Consider the following 21,829-nt stretch of genomic DNA (forward strand, 5'->3'; position numbering starts at 1 on the left):
TCAATCAAGATTGTGCCGGCTTTCAGCGATCGCAAGGGGATGTCCCTGGCTGCCATAAAGAAGGCTCTGGGTCGCAGAGGTGTCGATGTGGAGAAGCTCAGGACCCAGATCAAGCAAAGTATCAAGAGGAATGTGAACAAAGGCTCCCTGGTGCAGAACAAGGGACAGGGAGCCTCTGGCTCCTTCAAAATCAGCAAGAAGGAAAACCCAGGGAAAAGTGGGAAAGAAGGTGAAGAAACCAGCAGACAAGAAATCTTTAGTGAAGAAACCAGCAGACAAGAAATCTTTAGCGAAGACACCAGCAGCCAAGAAATCTTTCATGAAGAAACCAGCAGACAAGAAATCTTTAGTGAAAAAACTAGCAGATCCGAAATCTTTAGTGAAGACACCAGTGGACAAGAAATCTTTAGTGAAGAAACCAGCAGACAAGAAATCATTGGTGAAGAAACCAGCAGCCAAGAAAGTGACAACAAAGAAAGTAACAGCCAAGAAAACGAGCAGCAAGGCGGCGGCAACGCCAAATAAGGCGGTGAAGAAAGCAACGCTTCAGAAAAAGTCTCCTGCGAAGAAGGTCAAAAAAGGCAAGAGTGCGGCGGGTGGAAAGGCGCTGAAGAAAGTGCAGACATGGAAGAGCAAGGTCAAGCCGAAAGCAGCGAAGGCTCAGAAAGCAGGGTCTGGAAAGAAGTGAAAGAGCGCGGGAAACTTGTAAACATCTGAACACAAAGGCTCTTCTCAGAGCCACCCACATCTCTCAGGAAAGAGCTGATCCCCTGATCAAATGATCCCTGTCCCGGCCCCGCCTGCAGATTCCACATGGAAATGATTTGGAGCAAATCCAGGATCCCTGGTGACTCGCTGACATCCCCTCCACCCAGCCCTTTCCCCACTCTCTGTAATAAAACAGAAGGATGTCCGGCCCTCACTCTAACTGGAGATGTGTTCGGTGTAGTCTCAGTTCACAAATTCAGGCGGAGAGTCCTGTAAGGTAGCTCGGTCACTCTGACTGAAACCGCCAGTTCCCCGGGGCTGCAGCCACTGACACTGCGAGGAGAGAATCTCCGACTCGATCCCGTCGCTGGGGGAACAAACAACTTTGTGTCCGGAGAATAGGGAGGGCCGGGGAGAAGGTACATATTAAAGCGCTGCAGTGGACTCAGCTCCTGTGTGTGCACAACTCTCACTGATTCCGTCCTCTGGGAACAGTGCGGTCTAAACAGATCAGGTTAGGAGAGAAACACACAGCCCGAGAATGGCCTCTTTCTTCCTGCATTTACTCTGTTCTGGGAGCAGATTCTCATTGAGAAGCGGCGCTCAGATCACCGGAGAGAAAAACACACACAATTCAAACTGTCCAAATAAAAAACAGAGAATTAACCCGGACACTTCCATTATTAAATTAATTCATCAGCTCCGAACCAGTTCCCGTTAATGTACCGGGATAATCTCGGGATTTATCAAATCGAAGGCAGCGGGATTTATTAAATTGTTGATTCTACACCCTGTAGTTCACTTCTTCACTTAACTGGAGGGGGAGATGTGTGAGCAGAGAAACAGAGCGAAATCCAGAGAGGGAACTGAAAACACACCTGGACAGATGTGAAACAGGTCAATCCACTGTTACAATAACTCCATCACTGATTCCCTCCTGACAGTAACCAGCCCTTTCACAGAGACTGTGGGTGGCTCTGAAAAGAGCCTTTGGTTTATTTGATGACATTTTGGCCGCTTTACTTTTTCTGGGAGCTCTGAGCGCTGGTTTTCTTGGGCAACAGCACGGCCTGGATATTAGGCAGCACCCCGCCCTGAGCGATAGTCACCCCTCCCAGCAGCTTGTTGAGCTCCTCGTCGTTGCGGACGGCCAGCTGCAGGTGTCTGGGGATGATGCGGGTCTTCTTGTTGTCCCGGGCCGCGTTACCGGCGAGTTCGAGGATTTCAGCGGTCAGATACTCGAGCACAGCAGCCAGATAGACCGGGGCTCTGGCACCCACACGCTCAGCATAGTTACCCTTTCTCAGGAGCCTGTGAACACGGCCCACCGGGAACTGCAGTCCAGCCCGGGAGGAGCAAGACTTGGCCTTGGCCCGAGCTTTCCCGCCGGTCTTTCCTCTTCCAGACATTTCCACAATCTCACAAATACTTTCACAAAGAATGAATAATTTCCTTAGCATTGATAGTACATCGCAGGTAGTCAGGATGGCCGAGCGGTCTAAGGCGCTGCGTTTAGGTCGCAGTCTCCACTGGAGGCGAGGGTTCAAATCCCACTTCTGATACCTTGTGTTTTGACTGAACTGGAGGCGTTTGGGAGCAGCGGTGAAGAGCAAAGAGAGAAAGCAGGAAAGAACATGGACAAACAAAATAACCATGGACCCAAAGATGTTGCAACAAAACATTGGAGGAAGAGGCAACTAAGCAAACAGCAGGGCACTTAAAAGATCAAAAATGTAACCTTTGTATCGGGGTGGAAGATGTTGCCAATATCCTTAATGAATACTTTACTGTTTTCCCGAATGAGAGGGTGATGCAGATATTGTTATTAAGGAGGAGGAGTGTGAAGTATTGGACGTGATAACTTAAGGAGAGAGGAAGTCTTAATGGGATGAGCATCCTTGAATGTGGATAAATCATCAGGACCAGATGAAATGTACCTCAGGCTGTTGAAAGAAGCCAGGGAAGAAATAGTGGAAGGTCTGACCATCATTTTCCAATCCCTCACTGGATACAGGTGTGGTGCCAGAGGATTGGAGGTCTTGTAACGTTGCAATAAAAGCAAAATACGAGGCAGATCAAGCATGGCTGATCCTTTCGAGTAGAGAAACAGGGCTGAATTCCCTGAACCAGTGCTACAGCTTTCAGAATAGAAGGAGTCTATACACACCTGATGGGTTCCACTTAAACAAAAGAGCTGGAGGTGTTGACAGTCAGAACAGATAAAATGTGGAGGAGTGTTTGAAGCAGATGCTGTGTGGTTACTGTAGTTGTACTATGGAGTTATTTCAAGGAGGTGATTCTGAATGTAATGGATCAACGTGGACCCGTCCAAGGCAAAGGTTCTAAGCTTCCCTGTGGTCCAGCCTGGTTGAATGGAACTGAAGCAAACAAATCATCCAGAAGAGGAAAAGATATGTAAGGCCATGAAAGCACAGAATTCAGATGGATGCAATACCAGATGGTATGGTAAGAGTGTAAAACAGCAACAGACTGGTGAATAAAACTTTCCCATTGAATGAGACAAGAGAAAAGAAGGGTAATAATAGTGTCAGGTGAGTTGTGACACTATTCACATTCCACCTTGATCTGAATAGGACTGTTGAAGGGAGTGATTGAGAAGAATAGAGGAGAAATGAAAAGAAAGGAGAAACGAACAAAAGATCTTTTGATTTTAGAATGCTTGATTTTGGAAATGACAGACTGTAAAGTGTGTGTGTCAGAAGATATAGAGCGAAGTTGGGTATGACAAGATCACAGGAAAGTTGTGCCCTGAGACAAGATGTGTGTTGACAGGAAAGCTGCTTTCTTTTGCACAATATGTATTTTATTCATATAATTTGTGCAATTACATTGCAAAGCAGTTCAAATTTAATATTACATAAGGTACAATACAGATCAGTTTCTTTCAATAATGTACATGAGGTATCTCACTATCCCTGCCTGCACAGGTTATATTTACAGTATTTACATTACACATCAAACATTCCTTGGTGCAAACAGCCTGAGGGGTTTTGCACGGGTTCCAGCCCCTCACTGTACTATGGCCTACTAGGCCCTTAGACTGCAGCCTTTCCCCATTGAGTCTCCATGGTGGCTTCCCCAAGCTTTAATGCCGTCCCACAGCACATAGTCTTGGATGTTGCAATGTGCCAGTCTGCAACACTCGGTCATGGACAGCTCTTTGCACTGGAATAACTGTCCCACGGCCGGGCTCGTTCTCAATAGAGATCATTTCAAATGAACATTTCCTAAATCCGTGCTTTCTCTCTCGCAATAAAGAGAACAGGATGTCTGGCAGATTCAGTGTGAGACAATAACACTGCCGGGTAAAGGCCGCTTTCCAACTCCAATCTTTACACAGGAGATTCCCCAAGCAGCTGCAGTAAGGTGCTGTGAACTGCTGGAAGTGGATGTGTGAGGAAATGGTGATGTTACTGAGGAGGTTTCTTAGTATAGAATGGACTGTGTTTTGGTGGTAATATTACTGAGTGTTAATTGCATCGGGACCATATTTAAAAGCTCCGGCTTTCTGGAAAGCCTTGACTATGAAGGCCGAGTCTGGAAGGGTTTGTGTGGAGAGCTGGGTTTCGGTTCTACTGTTAATAAAGGGTTTGAAATTGGCAGCCCGGAGGAAACTGGAGGTGGAGCTGAAAGATGAGGGGCCGTTCTCTCTCTGTCTGTCACTCTGGGTGTCTCCTCCATCGAGCTCTCTGTTTAATCTTCACTCTTGTCTCTTCCCCTCCCTGCTCTCACTCTGCCTTTCTCAGCCAGGTCCAGGTGGCCTGTATAAAAAGGAGCCTGACAGAATCAGTCTCTTTTATTGTGCACTGATTTGAGGAAAGAATCAACATGTCTGCCAGTAAACAAGAGTATGCTCCAGGCTGGCAGCATGTTAGAATCCATGAGGAAAGGCATCATCACCCTCATTGACAAGCAGAAGGGGGAGAGGACAGAAATCAGAAATTGGTGGCCCAATTTCTGCTTAATGCTGACTACAAGATTCTGTCAAAAGACATAGCCAGTCGATTCAAGTCTGCTCTGGAGTTGGTGATTCACCCTGATCAGACCTATACTATACCAGGCAGGACAATCTCTGATAGCTTTGCGCTACTCAGGGATATGATCACCTATGTACGGGACAGGAGGGTGGACACCTGCCTCATCAGCCTGGACCAGGAGAAGGCTTTTGACAGGATATCGCACACTTACATGATGGATGTGCATTCCAAAATAGGGTTTGGGGAAGGAATCTGCAATTGGATCAAACTACTCTACACAAACATCAGTAGTGCAGTCTCAATCAATGGGTGGGAATCAGAAAGTTTCCCGATCCAATCTGGAGTCAGACAGGGCTGTCCTCTCTCCCCTGTCTTGTTTGTTTGCAGTATTGAACCCTTTGCTGAGTCTATTAGGAAGAATGCGAGAATCAGAGGGGTGACAATCCCAGGCAGTGGAGGCACTCAGGTTAAAACCTCCCTGTACATGGATGATGTCGCCGTTTTATGCTCGGATCCACTGTCTTTGCGCCGACTGATGAGCATCTGCGACCAGCTCGAACTGGCCTTGGGAGCCAATGTTCCAATGAGGCCATGTTCTTTGGGAACTCGGCTGACCGATCCTTTGTCCCCTTCACCGTTAGGTCAGACTACCTGAAGGTGCTGGGGATATGGTTTGGAAGGGCTGGGACGTGCACCAAAATCTGGAAGTAGCGAGTTGCCAGGGTACAACATAAGCTGAGCATGTGGGAGCAGCGATCTCTCTCCATTATGGGTAAGAACCTGGTCATCAGGTGCGAGGCGCTCACATTGCTGTACGTGGTGCGGGTCTGGCCCAGACCGCATTCCTGCGCTGTGGCAATCACCTGAGCCATTTTCCGCTTCATCTGGGGATCCAAGATGGTCCGAGTCCGGAGGGACACGATGTTCGAACCTCTGGATAAGGGCGGGAAAAATGTACCCAACGTCTCCTTCATCCTTATGGCTACCTTTGTGTGCGGCTGCATCAAGCTGTGTGTAGATCCCCAGTTTGCAAACTTCAAGTGTCACTACGTGCTGAGGTTCTATCTGTCCCCGGTGTTGCAAAGGATGGGCCTGGTCATATTGCCGCGGAATGCTCCATCCAGTTGGACTGTGCCGTACCACCTATCCTTCATGGAAAGGTTTCTGTGGAAAAACACCTTTGACCACCAATCCATCAGGCAGTGGTCTGCACGGAATATCCTCAAGGCCCTACGGGAAAAGGAGATGGTGGATCCTGTCGGATGGTCCACTGAGCAGACTGCCAAAGTCATTTGGCAGAATGCCTCATCACCAGAACTTTCAAACAAGCACCAAGATGTAGCCTGGCTGATGATGAGAAGAGCCCTCCCCGTCAGATCCTTCCTGCACACCCGAAGTCTCACCCCATCCGCACGCGGCCCTCGAGGTGGCTGTGGTGGAAAAGAGACGTTGCCCACCTCTTTCTGGAATGTGTCTTTGCAAAGCAGGTGTGGAAGAGATGCAGTGCTTTTTGTCGAGGTTCATCCCAAGCAGCTCTGTAGCACAGGAGTCTGTGCTCTATGGACTGTTCCCAGGGATGCACACCGAGATAAACATCAACTGCTGCTGGAGGACTATCAATTCGTTGAAAGACGCCCTTTGGTCTGCCCGAAACTTGCTGGTCTTCCAGTGCAAAGAGTTGTCCATGACCGAATGTTGCAGACTGACACATTCCAAGGTCCAGGACTACGTGCTGAGGGACGCACTAAAACTTGGGGCAGCCGCAGCAAAGGCTCAATGTGGAAAGACCACTGTGTAAGTTCCCCTCACCACGCTGGACTGAGGAGCTGGATCCATGGGAAACCCCTCGAACTGTAGCCAGAAAATATTTGGTTTGCTGTAAAATGTACATGGCATGACAATGAAATGGAAGGGTTGTGAGGCAACTCACTCCTGTATTGAAGGAAACTGATCTCCTTTGCACTCTTTGTATTGTTTGCTTTTTGGAACTGTTTTGCAATGTATTTATTTTTACAGATTTTTATGAATAAAGTATATTTTAGATTAGATTAGATTAGATTAGAGATACAGCACTGAAACAGGCCCTTCGGCCCACCGAGTCTGTGCCGTACATCAACCACCCATTTATACTAATCCTACACTAATCCCATATTCCTACCAAACATCCCCACCTGTCCCTATATTGCCCTCCCACCTACCTATACTAGTGACAATTTATAATGGCCAATTTACCTATCAAACTGCAAGTGTTTTGGCTTGTGGGAGGAAACCGGAGCACCCGGAGAAAACCCACGCAGACACAGGGAGAACTTGCAAACTCCACACAGGCAGTACCCGGAATCCAACCCGGGTCCCTGGAGCTGTGAGGCTGCGGTGCTAACCACTGCGCCACTGTTAATAAAAGAAAGTCGGGCAGAGGTAAAGGAGGCAAAGGACTGTGCAAAGGCGGAGCAAAGCGGCACCGCAAAGTGCTTCGTGAAAATATCCAGGGCATCACTAAACCAGCAATCCGCCGCCTGGCTCGCCGTGGCGGGGTCAAGCGGATCTCGGGTTTGATCTATGAAGAGACTCGCGGGGTGTTGAAAGGTTTTCCTGGAGAATGTGATCAGGGATGCGGTCACCGACACTGAACACGCCAAGCGCAAGACGGTCACTGCCATGGATGTGGTGTACGCTCTGAAACGGCAGGGCCACACTCTCTACGAATTCAGCGGCTGAACAACTCGACCCTTTCCAGCAAACACAACAAAGGCTCTTCTACGAGCCACCCACCGCCTCACAGAGAGAGCAGTGACCTGGAAACGGGAGCTGGGATAGGCTGTTTAGAAATGTCTGGAATAAATCTGTGCTGTGTTCGAGATACAAAACTAGAATCCCCAAATTTGACATTTCAGTTGCAGCAAGGATGTGCTGTGGATTTGATTTTCTAAACGGGCTGTGTAAACAGTGCCTGAGGCTCGACAGTTAGTTATTTCTCCAGTCCACACATGCCCTCAGTGAAAAGCCACATCACTCCTCCAGAATCACTCATTGTTTTCATAGAATTTCAAAATGATTTTGAATGAGGGAATCCGGGAGTTTTGCAGCAGACATCACTGGAACCAGACCCACTTGTGATGTTATTTCCCCCGAGACGGTGTTTCCTGCACTGAAACTGACAGGGTTTGTGAAACTGATCAGTTTCAGCTCAATCATTCAGTCACCTGGAATTCCTGCAGTTTGAGCCCGCGCCATCCCGAGCCCACTTCTGATTGGTCACCCTCTTCCCATTCGCATGTCTTAACCAATTGCCGAGCCTCGAATTAGAAAATACAGCAAATCATTGGCTTAAATTGTCGTCCTGGCAGAAAGGTTGAATTCAAAAAAGCCGCCAATTTCAGTGTTGGGCAGAATCGAATTACTCAATGAATCTCAATAACGAAATTGGCGGCACATTTTATACTTTCCCCGATTTTCCTTTCCATCGATTGGGGTGCTAATTCACTCGGGTGCATTTGCTAATACTAACTGTAATTCTCAGATCCATTTAACATTTCAGTAATCCTATTAAATACAAAAGGAATTTTATGATTGAATTTCCATTGGAAGATAGTGAAATAGTACCCCGATCGATGGAAAGGAAAATCGGGCAGAGGATAAAATGTGCTGCCAATTCGTTATTGTGATTTGTTTATATAACTGACCAGGATTGACTTCACCCGAACGCAGCTACTAGCTCCCACCCCACTGACCGCTCTCCCCCTCTGCAATTCGCTTTCTCCCCCTCCTCCCTACTGGCGAAATTCCGCACTCTGGCTGTTCGCTCTCCGCACCCCCACCCCCGCCCTGTCCCAGCCCAGCCCACAGCTGCTAGCTCTGGCCGTGACACTCGCTTCCACATTTCTTCACCAGGCGCCACCTGCAGAAGCAGGAGGGCCGCAAGGAGTGACGGGGCGACGGCGGAGTGAGTGGCTGAGAGGAGGGAAGCGGCACGGCCTGGAGCGAGTGGCCAGAGAGTGGGGTGGTGCGAAGCGAGGAACAACCGGCCAGGGGAGTGGGGGTGGTGGGGAAGCAGCGAGGTCTGGAGCGAGCGGCTGAGGGGGGAATCGTCGAGGCCTGGAGTGAGTTGCCGAGGGGGGAGAGCTACAGCTTCAAAATCTCCCATTCAGCCACTTCCTCCAGCCAAGTTGTGGGTATGGGGTGGCTAGATACCCAATGATGCTTTATCACGCATGCACGAAGATGGATTTGTTGTGGAAATGTGATGACGTTGGCGCTGCAAAATGACATTATCCCGTGCACGCGCCACTCAATCCTGGCAAGATGTCAAACATCACTGTGATTTTTTGGTCTTTTCAGTGCACTCCTCTTTCTTTAGTTGCTTCTTACTCTAATGTATTGAAGAAACATCTTTGGGTCCATTTTCATTTTCCTTGTCAATATTCTTCCATATTCTCCCTTCACCGCTGCTCCCAAATCCCTCCAGTTCAGTCAAAACACAACTTGACACAAGTGGGATTTGAACACACGTCTCCAGAAAACACTACGCCTTGAACACAGCCCCTGAGGCCACTCAGCCATCCTAACTGCTTCAGGCTTATGACAAAAGCTGAGAAATTATCCATTCTTTGTGAAAGTATTTGTGAGATTGTGGAAATGTCTGGAAGAGGAAAGACCGGCAGGAAAGCTCGGTCCAAGGCCAAGTCTCGCTCCTCCCGGGCTGGACTGCAGTTCCTGGTGGACTATGATCAAAGGCTCCTGAGAAAGAGCAACTATGCTCAGCGTGTGGGTGCCGGAGCCCCGGTCTTTCTGGCTGCTGTGCTCGAGTATCTGACCGCTGAAATCCTCGAGCTGGCCGGTAACGTGGCCCGGGACAACACGAAGACCCGCATCATCCCCAGACACCTGCAGCTGGCCGTCCGCAACAACGAGGAGCTCATCAAGCTGCTGGGAGACGTGACCATCGCTCAGGGCGGGGTGCTGCCCAATATCCAGGCCTTGCTGCTGCCCAAGAAAACCAGCGCTCAGAGCTCCCAGAAAAAGTAAAGCGGCCGAAATGACATCTAATAAACCAAAGTCTCTTTTCAGAGCCACCCACAGTCTCTGTGAAAGGGCTGATTACTGTCAGGAGGGAGTCAGTGATGGAGTTATTGTAACAGTGGATTGACATGTTTCACATCTGTCCAGCTGTGTTTTTTAATTTGCTCTGTTTTTCTGCTCACACATCTCCCCCTCTAGTTAATTGCAGAACTGAACTACAGGGTGTAGAATCAACAATTCCCAGGAGCGGGGGTTAGATTGTGCTGAGCTGCAATGAGCCTCCAGTAATGCTGCTTTCTAAATTCCAGATCAGCTCTCAGTCCAACAGGGGCGGCACAGTGGCGCAGTGGTTAGCACCGCAGCCTCACAGCTCCAGTGACCCGGGTTCAATTCTGGGTACTGCCTGTGCGGAGTTTGCAAGTTCTCCCTGTGTCTGCGTGGGTTTCCTCCGGGTGCTCCGGTTTCCTCCCACAGCCAAAAGACTTGCAGGTTGATAGGTAAATTGACCATTACAAATTGCCCCTAGTATAGGTAGGTGGTAGGGGAATATAGGGACAGGTGAGGATGTGGTAGGAATATGGGATTAGTATAAATGGGTGGTTAATGGTCGGCACAGACTCGGTGGGCCGAAGGGCCTGTTTCAGTGCTGTATCTCTAAATCTAAATCTAAATATCACAACGGGGATGAGCGCAGCCTCAGCTGCACCGAGTCTCAGGGGCTCTCAGGACCACAATCAGAGCCACCAGGCCTGGCGGACGTGCAGCGAGGACCCCGGGGGAGGGAACGTGCACCATTAAAGTGATGGTGCAGCACCTCCCCCATCCTCGCCGCCACTTCCCGGTTTCTTCTCCCGTTTATCTCAACATTAAGAAGACGCTTTTGCTCTGGACTACACTGGTTATAAAGTATGACCCAACTTTGTCTCTGAAAGTGATGAATAGCAGCAACAACAGCAGAATCCAACCCCTGCAGTTACATGTGAACTTGCTGATGTTGCAGCAGATTGAATGACTGAGTGAATCCCTTCCCACACACATGGCAGGGGAACGGCCTCTCCCCAGAGTGAGTGTGTTGGTGTTTCAGCAGATCATTACTGCTTTTAAAGCTCTTCTCACAGTCAGGACATTGAAAAGGTCTCTGATCAGTGTGAACAACTTGATGTTCAGTGAGGTTGGATGACTGAGTGAACCCCTTCCCACACACGGAGCAGGTGAATGATCTCTCCCCAGTGTGAACTCACTGGTGTTTCAGCAGGTTGACTCTGGCTGGGTTCAGTTCTACACTCACTGGTTCCCCTCTCTCTCCTCCCCTGAAGGTGCTGATTCTGACTGTATGTACGTGCTCTCTCCCCCTCCGACCCTCCCTGTCCAATGTAGTATCTCCCAGTTTTGGTGATGTGCTCTCCCTGACCTGTCTCCATTTCTCCTTCTTATACAGACTTGCCCTGACTGTCACTATTTCATAGAATCATACAGCACAGAAGGAGGCCAATCGGTCTTTTGTGCCTGTGCTGAATCTGTGAAAAAAATGATGCAATTAGTCCAACCCCCTGCCTATTTCCCCATAGTCCTGGAGAAATTCAGTTTGAAATATTTGTCCAATTCCTTTATGAAAGTTATAATTTGAATCTGTTTTCACCACCCTGTCAGACAATTCATTCCAAATCCGAATCAGTTACTGGGTAAAAACATCTCTCCTCACCTCCCCTTGACATTTTTGGCCAACAATCCCAGCTTCACCACCCTGTCCAGAGAACTGAAACCCCTCATCTCTGGTATCATTCTCGTAAATCTCCTCCGAACTGTCTCAAAAGCTTTGATGTCCTTTCTGAAACCTGGTGCCCAGAACTGGACACATTACTGTTGCTGAGATCGAGCCAGCGACGCCCACGTCCCACGAACGGATAAAAAAACGCTCCCTGCTAAATCCCCAATTCTTATCCATTTACAGACGCTCCTTGCCCAGTCCCCAAATCTTATTCATTTAGAGACGCTCCCTGCCCAATCCCCAATTCCTATCCATTTCAGACGCTCTCTGACCAGTTGACCTTGCTGGCGGGCAGTTTCGGGAAGCCTCACAGGGAAAAGCTTCACCGCCACCCGCAGGGACACAAACGGGATTGTTCCATCCTATTGTGGCCTTGACGCCCTGCTCCAGCTGTGTGCACCGGCTACGGGCGCGGTCTCCCTGCACTTTGTGAATATTCTGCTCCAGCTGCAGATGGAGCTCAGCCACTACCGCGCCTGCTCCTTATCAGAGACATGGCAAATTCTGGAGCGCAGAGCATTCTGGGTACCACAACTGTCATTAATGCCAATCTCTGACATGATAATCAGGTTTTATTTCCTACATTTCATTTCCTGGTATGTTAGTGCGTGTTTTCTTTTGCACCTGTCAGTGCCTGGGAGGAGAGAGTCAGCTTCACTTTGTAGCCGTGAATTTCTGGTGTGAGAATGTGGGTTTTTACTCTGTATGTTTCAGTTTTTGGTTTCTGACTGTTTCTGCTATTGCTATGTGAGTTAACTTTGTGGAAAGAGATGCAGTGGTTTTTGTCGATGTTCATCCCAAGCAGCTCGGTAACACAGGAGTCTGTGCTCTACGGGCTATTCCCAGGGACGCACACCGAGACAAACATCAACTGCTGCTGGAGGACTATCATTTCGGTGAAAGACGCCCTTTGGTCTGCCCGAAACTTGCTGGTCTTCCAGCGAAAAGAGTTGTCCGCGACCGAATGTTGCAGACTGGCACATTCCAACGTCCAGGACTACGTGCTGAGGGACGCACTAAAGCTTGGGGCAGCCGCAGCAAAGGCTCAATGGGGAAAGACCACTGTGTAAGGTCCCCCCACCAAGCTGAACTGAGGGGCTGGATCCATGGGAAGTCCCTCGAACTGTATCGGAGAAATTTTGTGTGCTGTAAATGTAAAAATGTCTATGGCATGACAATGAAATGGAAGGGTTGTGAGGCAACTCATGATTGTACAGAAGGTAACTGATCACCTTTGCACTGTTTGTATTTTTTGACTTGATGCTGTTTTAAACTGTTTGGGAATGTAATTTTTACAGATTTTTATGAATAAAGTATATTTTGGAAATTAAAAAAAGTGAATTTCACCACATATCTTTCAACAACTTGTATGTGAACATCAGCTTTTGTCCAGATCTATCAGTTTCTGATATAGAGTCATAGAGTTATACAGCACAGAAACAGGCCCTTCAGCCCATTGTGTTGTGCTGGCCATCAAGCACCTAACTATTCTAATCCCATTTTCCAGTATTTAGCCCATAGCCTTGTATGCTATAGCATTTCAAGTGCTCATCTAAATACTTCTTAAATGTTGTGAGGGTTCCGGCCTCTACCACCTCTTCAGGGAGTGCGTTCCAGATTCCAACCACCCTCTGGGTAACATTTTTTTCCTCAAATCCCATCTAAACCTCCTGCCCCTAACCTTAAATCTATGCCACCTGGTTATTGACCCCTCCGCTAAGGTAAAACGTTTCTTCCTATCTAACCCATCAATGCCCCTCATAATTTTGTAAACCTCAATCTTATCTCCCCTCAGCCTTCTCTGCACTAAGGAAAACAACGCTTGCCTTTTCAGTCTCTCTTCATAGCTGAAATGCTCCAGCCCAGGCAACATCCTGGTGACTCTCTTCTGCACCCTCTCCAGTGCAATCACATCCTTCCTATAGTGTGGTGCCCAGAACAGTACACAGTACTCCAGCTGTTGCCTAACTAGCATTTTATACAGCTCCGTCATAACCTCCCTGCTCTTATATTCTCTGCCTCGGACGATCTATATTGGCCTGTAATCTAAGGCTTTCCTCCTCACTATTTACGACACCACCAATTTTCGTGTCATGTGTGAGAAAGGGTTTGATTCTATCCCTATCAGTATCCGTTACATGCATGTGTTTTTAATCTGCACCCCCTCTGTTTTATTCTCTGTACTTGTCAGCCTCTTGTCGGTGAGTCTGTGTTTTGCTCTTTATCTCTCAGTCTTCGACGTATGAGCCTGGGTTTGTACCTAATTTTCTTTGTACCTTGCAGGATGGATATTGAAGAGAGGTTTTTACACATTAACTGCCAAATCCTGATAAGTGATTTTTGGGTTTCACACAGTATCTGTCAGTTTCCTGTCTCGGCCTGTTGTTTTAATCTGTCCCTGGCATTTGCTGGTTTGTTAGTGTGAGGTTTACACTGTACCTGTCAGTTTCTCATATGTGAATGTTGGTTTCACTTTGTATAGAATCATAGATCACAGAATACTTACAGCACAAAAGGAGGGATTCAGCTCATCGTGCTTGTGCTGCCTCTCTGCACAAGCAACTCAGCTCATGCCACATCCTCATGTATTCCATGAAAACCTGAATTTTTTTCCCTTCAGATAATTATCATATATCCTTTTGAAAGCTATGGTTGAATCTTCCTCCGTCACACTCTCAGGCAGTACATATCAGATCTTAACCATTTGCTGCATAAAAAAGGTTTTTCCTCATGTTGCCTTTGGTTCTTTTCCCATTCACCTTAAATCGGTGTCCTCTGCTTACTCAGCCATGAGTAATATTTCCCATTGCTTTCTCAGCACTGATGGATTGTGAGGTGGGAGACAGCTAGAAGTCCCACTGAGCTGCACTGACCCCCAGCTGAAAAAGAAATGAGATAAAGTTCAATCTTTCACATCGAGATGCTGCAGAGAGTTAAGAGTCCCGAATGAAAGAGAGCGTTTCTCATACTGTTGTTGAATTTCATTTCGAACACTCCTTGTACTCTCTGCTAATGAAGCCTAAAAAATGGAAAAACTAAATGGCGCTCAAACTCACAACCCTGAGATTGAAAGCCCCATGATCGACAGACTGAACTGAATATGTCACTTCTATTGTACCTCTGTTTGGATGGATGCAACTGTATGCTCCAATGCAAGGGCAGCTTTCAAATCCTCCCATGGGTCCACACGTCAGACTAAGTTCCATGTTGTAAACTCAAGCAAAGGAAATCTGCTCACTTCCAAAACTATCTGCAAATTGAAGCTGATTACCATCAACAACATCAGAGGTCAGAACTAACTGGTGAAAGAACACTCCCTGAAGCAGGATCCACAATTATTCAAAGGCATCGACAAAGTGAAAAACAAGAAAATCGATGAGTCAATCCAAGCTAAACAGAAACACTGAAGAATTCCATTCCAGACCAGAACACAATTAGAGGCATTTTTTGTATTCAAAGCTGGGCATTAGTATTTAATAGTTGATATATAATTTTGAACATATTTGAATTTCTTTATTCATTTGGCACTGCTGAACATGAAGCAGTCTTAAATCATTTAATTTTTTTTTGTAAAATCTGACTTACCAGATTAAAATATTCGATCAAGGGAGAAATTTCAAAGATTACTGGACCAGTAATCCAGAGGCCTGGACTCAAGATCCAGTGACAGCCAGGACGTCAAGGCGGGAAACACTCCGCACTAGTCTGCAGTGAGCGATTCCATCGAAGGTCGAGCACAATCTCTTTAATATAAGAATGTATATTTTATAATAATTAATCACTCAAGACCTTCCTGATCTCTGCATCTCACCTGCTCTCTGGATAAACTTGCAGAAAGTATTTCAACCTGTAAAGCAGGAGTCTAGGGAATGTATAATGATATTTTCTAGCCTTCGGGCAATATTTTAATCAATACAGTGTGGCACAACCTGTCTGGGCACAACTCCATGACTTTCTCTTTAACTAGTGACCTAACAATCACTAACTTCTATGGTAACAATCTTCAGCTCATCACCTCCGGCACGTAGCTCTAATCTTAATGTTCATTTAAACAACCTTTCAAGTCCAGTTACAGTTTTTGTTGCCTTACCTGCACAAGCTTAAAAAGTGAAAAACGGAAGCAAGTTTAACTGAACATTCTGGTGGTCAGTTCGGGCACGGGAAAAAAATGAAAGGACTCGGACCAGGTCGGATGTGGTGCTGTCAGGCTTGGGTCGGGATTCATTTGCTGACCCGAACAGGCCTTTAGTTACTGTTGCAACCTGATATTCCCACTTGACAATCTGTATATTTTGTTCATTTCAATTTTGTCGACAAGCTCTTTGAATCCAGTTCCCCGGTCCTCAAGCAGGCTCAGTTTGGAAATCAATTCCGCTTTCTGGAAGGCTGAAAGCAATCGATGACCTTAAACTAAAAATGGCAACAGAGAGGCTCATCTGAGATTTGAACCCAGGACCTCTCACATATTAATCACTTATATACCCAAAGCAAGAATCATACCTCTAGACCAACGAGCCACCATTGGCATGGCTTTTATTCGCTCCTGTGGAATTTCACTGGCACCCACAGCCGGTCATGCATTTTTTTCAGATCAAAACAATATCCTACAAAGCTGAAATAAAAACAGAAAGTGCTGGAAATACTCAGCACCTCTGACAGCATCTGTGGAGAGAGAAACAGAGTTAACATTTCAGGGTTTTCACCTTTTGTTTGAGCCATCTTTTCAGACTGCTTCTGTCCATCCAATCCCACTTTTTACTCTATCCACATTCTAAGGGTGGTGCAGTGGTGAGCACTGTAGCTTCACAACTTCAATGACCCCGATTCAGTTCTGTATACTGCCTGTGTGGATTTTGCAAGTTGTTTATGTGGGCTTCCACAAGGTACTCTGGTTTCCTCCCACAATGAAAGACTTGTGGGTTGATAGATAAATTGACTGTTGTAAATTGGCCCCAGGGTAGGTGATAGGAGAAATGTGGGGATGTGGTAGGGAATTCTGGGTTAACATAGGATTAGTATAAATGGGTGGTTGATGGTCAGTGCAGACTCAGTGGGCCAAAGGGCCTATATCAGTGCTGTATATCTCCATAACCATTCTCTAAGCAAATGCATTTTTCATGAATTCCTCATTTCTTTTATTAATGACAATTTTATATTTCCGGCCCTTGCTTCATACGATACCACAAGTGGAATCATGTTTCCATCAACCCGATCAAACCCCTTCACTATTTCCTCATATTGCAATGTTTCTTTCACCCTGACAGACTGTGGAGTTTCTGCTGCTTGATTGCAGTTCTTGCTTCCCGCCAGTAGATGTCACCTCACTCCAATATAGTGAAGTTTACAAATGTGAGAGAGACACAACAGGAAATAATTGTTCACATTATAGTGAATGTGTGGGATTTAGAAATACTAGGAGTTGTGACGAGTTATTATTGAATTTGTCAAACCAAACATATGTTATAATGTTGTGTTAAATCTGTCACTCTGTTGTCTTGATTCTGAGAGTGACATAGACTCATCGAGTCATTGGGTCATTTGTGGTATAGAAGGAGGCCATTCGCCCCATCGAGTACAGGCCAGCTCTCCATGGAGCGATCCAGTCAGTCCCACTCGTCTGCTCGATCCCCCTAGTCCTGTAAATTTATTTCCTTCAAATGCCCATCGAAATTCCTTTTGTAACCAACGATTGTCTCCACTTCCTCCGCCCTCGGGGGCAGCGAGTTACAGATCATTACCAATCACTGTGTAAAAAAGCTCTTTCGCACATTCCCCCTGCGTCTCTTGTCCAAAACCTTCAATCTGAATCCCATAGTCCTTGTACCAATAGTTAATGGGAACAATTTTTCTTTGCCAAGTTATCTAAAACTGTCATAGCCTTCGACACCTCTATCAATTCTCCCCTCAATCTCCTTTGATACAGGCAGAAAAAACCCTGTTTTTCTAACCTAACCTTGAAACTAAAACCCTCCATTCCTGGAACTATTCTGGTAAATATCCTCTGCATCCTCTCAAGAATCCGCACATCCTTTCTAAAGATTGGTGAGCAGATCTGATTGCAACACTCCAATTGGGGCCTAACCAGAGTTCAGCATAACAACCCTGCTTATGTACTCAATGTCTCTATTTATAAAGCCCAAGATCCCACATGCTTTGCTAACCACTCTCGCAATATGTCTTGCCAACTTCAAAGAATGATGGACATGTACTCCAGGCCCCTCTATTCCAGCACAATCTTCAGAACTGTCGTATTGAGTATATATTGCCTCTCCCTATTCCTTCTGCTAAAATGCATCACCTCACACTTGTCACTATTAAATTCCATCTGCCACCTGTCTGCCCATCCTACTAGCCGATAACTATCCTGTTTTAGGCAGTTCATATCATCCTCACTGTTTGCCACTCCTCCAAGTTTGGTGTCATCGGCATATTTTGAGATTCTACTTGATATTCCAAGATCCAAGTCATTAATCTGTAGCAAAAAAAAGCAATGGTTCTGGCACTGACCCTTGGGGAACACCACTGTCGACTATCCTCCGGTCTGACCAAGAACCATTTCATATGACTCGCTGTTTTCTGTCCTTTAAACAATTTCCTATCCAAATGGACACTGACGCTCCTAATCCATGAACATCAATTTTGTTAACCACCCTTTTATGTGGTACTTTATAAAAAGCTTTTGTAAAATCCATATAAACAACATCCACTGCATTCCCTTCATCAACTTTCTCAGATAGTTTATCAAAAAATGCAGTTAGATTCATCAAGCATGAACTTCCATTTATAAATCCATGCCCACTCTCCTTCATTAACTCAAACCTCTCCAAATGACTTGATTTTTTCCCTGACCTGTTGGTCTTGTGCTTATAGCAAGCTCACCACAGAGCATGTATTTGGCAATGTGACTGTCATTCATTTGGCCCAGTCAACAGAGCCGCCTCTGACTCAAGAGGGCAAACATGCTGCGGATCCCTGCACGCTGGTGTACTTCCTCATTCGGCACTCTGTCCTGCCAGGAGATGCCCAATCTCCGTCTGAGGCAGTGGAGGTGGAAGCTGTTCAGCTGCTTTTCTTGGCTTGTATAAGTTGTTGATGCTTCTCTACTATAAAGGAGGGTGCTGAGAACACAAGCCTGGTACACGTGGAGCTTTGTATTTTCGGTCAGTTTGCTGTCGGTTCACACCCGTCTTCTCAACTTTGACATGACAGCTGCAGCATTGGCAATCCTGGTGCTGATTTCAGCATCAAGGGACAGATTGCTGGTGATTGTTGATCCAAGGTATGTGAAGCTGTTGACAACCTCCAAAGTGAGCTGGTCAATGTTGATAGAAAGTGGAGTCTCTACGTCCAAATCTCTACGTCCAAGTGGAGTCTTGCCAAGATGAACAGCTTGTCGTCAGCTCTGATATACAGGTGAACACCCCCATCTGAGTCACTGAAAGTGTACAATAGCAGCATGGAGAAGAATACACCAATTATAAAGGATGTGATAACTAGACAGTTAGAAAATAATGATATGATTGGGCAGAGTCAACATAGATTTATGAAAAGGAAAACAGGCTTGAAAAAACCCGTTGAGTTTTTTGAGGATGTTCCCTGTGGAACAGATAAAGGAGAACCAGTGGATGCTTTGGTAATGTCCCACACAGGAGGTGAGTAAACAAAATTAGAGCACATAGGATTGGGGATAATATACTGGTGTGGATTGAGAATTGGTTAACAGACCGAAAACAGAGAGCAGGAATAACGGGTCCTCCTCAGGATGGCAGGCTGTTACTATTGGGGTACTGCAAGGATCAGTGTTGGAGCCACAGCTGTTAACAACCGAAATAAATGATTTGGATGTGGGGATTAAATGTAATATTTCCAAGTTTGCAGATGAAACAAAGCTTGGTGAAGTATGAGCTGTGAGAAGGATGCAGAGAGGCTTCCAGAGAACCTGGAGAGGCGAAGTGAATGGGAAAGAACATGGCAGATGGAATATAATGTGAATAAGTGTGAATAAGTGCAGTTGGCTGCCATGTGACCAGATTTGCCACAGGTGCGGCAAACTCTGGGCTGCCCAGTGTAGACCAAGAAGCCTCGATACCGGAAACCCCTCCACTTCCACTTTGGTGGAATAAACAGAAAGACAGAGTATTTCTTAAATCGTGAGAGGTTGGGAAGTGTTGATGTCCAAAGGGACCTGGGTGTCCTTGTTCATGAGACACTAAAAGCTCTTGTGCAGGTGCAGCAATCAATTAGGAAGGCAAATGGTATGTTGGCCTTCACACGAGGGGTCTTGAGTACGGGAGTAAAGATGTCTTGTTGCAATTGTATAGAGCCTTGGTGAAACCGCGCTGGAGTATTGTGTATAGTTTGGTCTCCTCATCTCAGGAACGATATACTTGCCATAGAGGGAGTGAAACAGAGGGTCACCAGACTAATCCCTGGGATGGTGGGACTGAAACTGAGGCTGTATTCGTTAAAGTTTCGAAGAATGAGAGGTGATCTCATTGAAATTGATAAAATTCTTCCAGGGTGTGACAGTGTGGATGTAGATAGGATGTTTGCCCTGGTTGGTGAGTCTAAAATCAGGGGACCATGTCTCAGAATAAGGAGTAGGCCATTTAAAACTGAGATAGGGTTGAATTTCTACACTCAGACGGTGGTGAATCATTGGAATTTTCTACCCCAGAGAGCTGTGGCAGTTCAATCATTGAGCATGTTCAAGACAGAAATTGTTAGAAATCTTGATACTCATGACATCAAGGGATATGGTGATAGCACGGGAAAGGGGCAGATAGAGGTAGATGATCAGCCATGATCATCAGGCTCGACGGGCTGAATGGCCTACTCCTATGTTCCTCTGTTCCTAAGAGAGTTGGCGCCAGCGCGCAGCCCTGCTTTACCCCACTGCTGATCTTGAAAGTGTCTGATGTTGCTCCATTGTAACTGATGGAACTGTGCATGTTCTCGTGGAAAGAAGAGATGATGCCCAAGAGTTCAGGAGGGCAGCCGAGTTTCCATCGCAGTTTGAAGAGTCAGTCTCTGCTGACAAGATCAAAGGCCTTGCTGATGTCATGCAAAATGTGTGCGGCTCTGTGGCGCAATAGATAGCGTGTTGGACTTCGAAATAATGATAAAGAAGGCATTCAAAGGTTGTGGATTCAAATCCCACCACAGTCAGATTTTGGACCAGAGACAGAAGAGCACAACGGAACAGACAGTTAACAAGTGTGTCAAAAGCACCGACTCAGAGACAGAGAGAGAGAGGAGCACGGCAGGAGCGGAGCAGCGGTAAAAAAATCAAGGAGTGACATCACAATGGAGAGTGAGAGCAGGGAAACAGAGAGCCGCTGGGGTGAGTTTCCAGGATTTGGTTCTTGCTTCGGTGCAGTGGAAGGAGCTGTTTGGTGAGGATCTGGTAAGCTGTGACATCACAGGCAAGCAGGTAGTTGATTGGTTTGGAAAAAGCTGCATGTTTGATGAGTATCTGGTAAGTGATTAAGGTCCATTTTAGTCCTAATGTTTAAAATAGTAAACAAACTAGTAGTAAGCTTAATAAAATATACAATAAAATAAACAATTGAATAAAATAATTAAGTAGTTAATTGAAACACGTTAAGGATGACAGGACAGGTGATGTGTCACAGCTGCAGCATGTGGGAGCTCCTGGATGCCAGTGTGATCCAGAGCAAACACATCTGCAGCAAGTGTAGTATCTGTTCTTATCAGTGCTTATTTGATTGAGAAGAGACCATGATCATTGCCTTTTGATCCTGGGGGAACTTTGAGTAAAATGGCTATAACCAGTTTTTGAGTTTCGGGCCAGGGAGTGCGCAACACTGTTCGGGTGGTCGTGAAGGACAAGGAAGGAGATGCACCGGTCGATCGCACCTTCTTCATCAAGAAAATTCTCTTCGATTGCTGCGGATTTCAAGCGACGGACGTCTTCTGCCTGCAGGATTTACCCAGCAGTGGATACTTCGACGTGACGTTCCGGAACGTGGCGGGATGCATCAAGTTTCTGAAGTTGTTCAAGGAGAAAGGGGACCGGGCGCCACTGTCGATCCTCACAGCGGAGCCGCTCTTCACGCTTCCGTCACAACGGGACCCGGTGGTGACGATTCACCTCTACAACCCCCATGTTCCGGTGGTGGATGTACTCACCTTTCTCGCCAGGTACGTCGAGGTGGCTGGCAGCAGCACTGATGTCAAGGACCCCTTTGGGATCTGGACCAGCAAGCGGCAGGTCAAGGTGACCTTGAAGGTAGATCCCAGTGGAACCATCATCCACCCTCCCTCCAGCTTCGCTTTCGGGGGAAGTCGAGGCTTCTTGGTCTACGCTGGGCAG

At 46.6% G+C, this 21,829-nt stretch overlaps 1 protein-coding gene and 1 non-coding gene across 2 annotated transcripts; one reads left to right on the forward strand and one right to left on the reverse strand.

Moving 5' to 3' along the window:
- Positions 1-1,727: 1,727 nt before the first annotated feature.
- On the reverse strand, positions 1,728-2,117 carry LOC137366214 (histone H2A-like). The gene has a single exon (XM_068028200.1). The coding sequence runs from the start codon at positions 2,115-2,117 to the stop codon at positions 1,728-1,730; it is 390 nt and encodes a 129-aa protein (XP_067884301.1).
- A 70-nt stretch (positions 2,118-2,187) lies between these two features.
- trnal-uag (transfer RNA leucine (anticodon UAG)) lies at positions 2,188-2,270 on the forward strand. Its single transcript has one exon. It is a non-coding gene; the product is annotated as a tRNA-Leu (tRNA).
- Positions 2,271-21,829: the final 19,559 nt, after the last annotated feature.

The sequence above is a fragment of the Heterodontus francisci genome, unplaced genomic scaffold, assembly GCF_036365525.1.
Source record: "Heterodontus francisci isolate sHetFra1 unplaced genomic scaffold, sHetFra1.hap1 HAP1_SCAFFOLD_255, whole genome shotgun sequence".
NCBI classification, from domain to species: Eukaryota; Metazoa; Chordata; class Chondrichthyes; order Heterodontiformes; family Heterodontidae; genus Heterodontus; species Heterodontus francisci.

What these genes read in the sequence shown, in the direction of transcription:
- LOC137366214 (XM_068028200.1), bottom strand. Translation starts at nt 2,117, where the DNA reads ATGTCTGGAAGAGGAAAGACCGGCGGGAAAGCTCGGGCCAAGGCCAAG.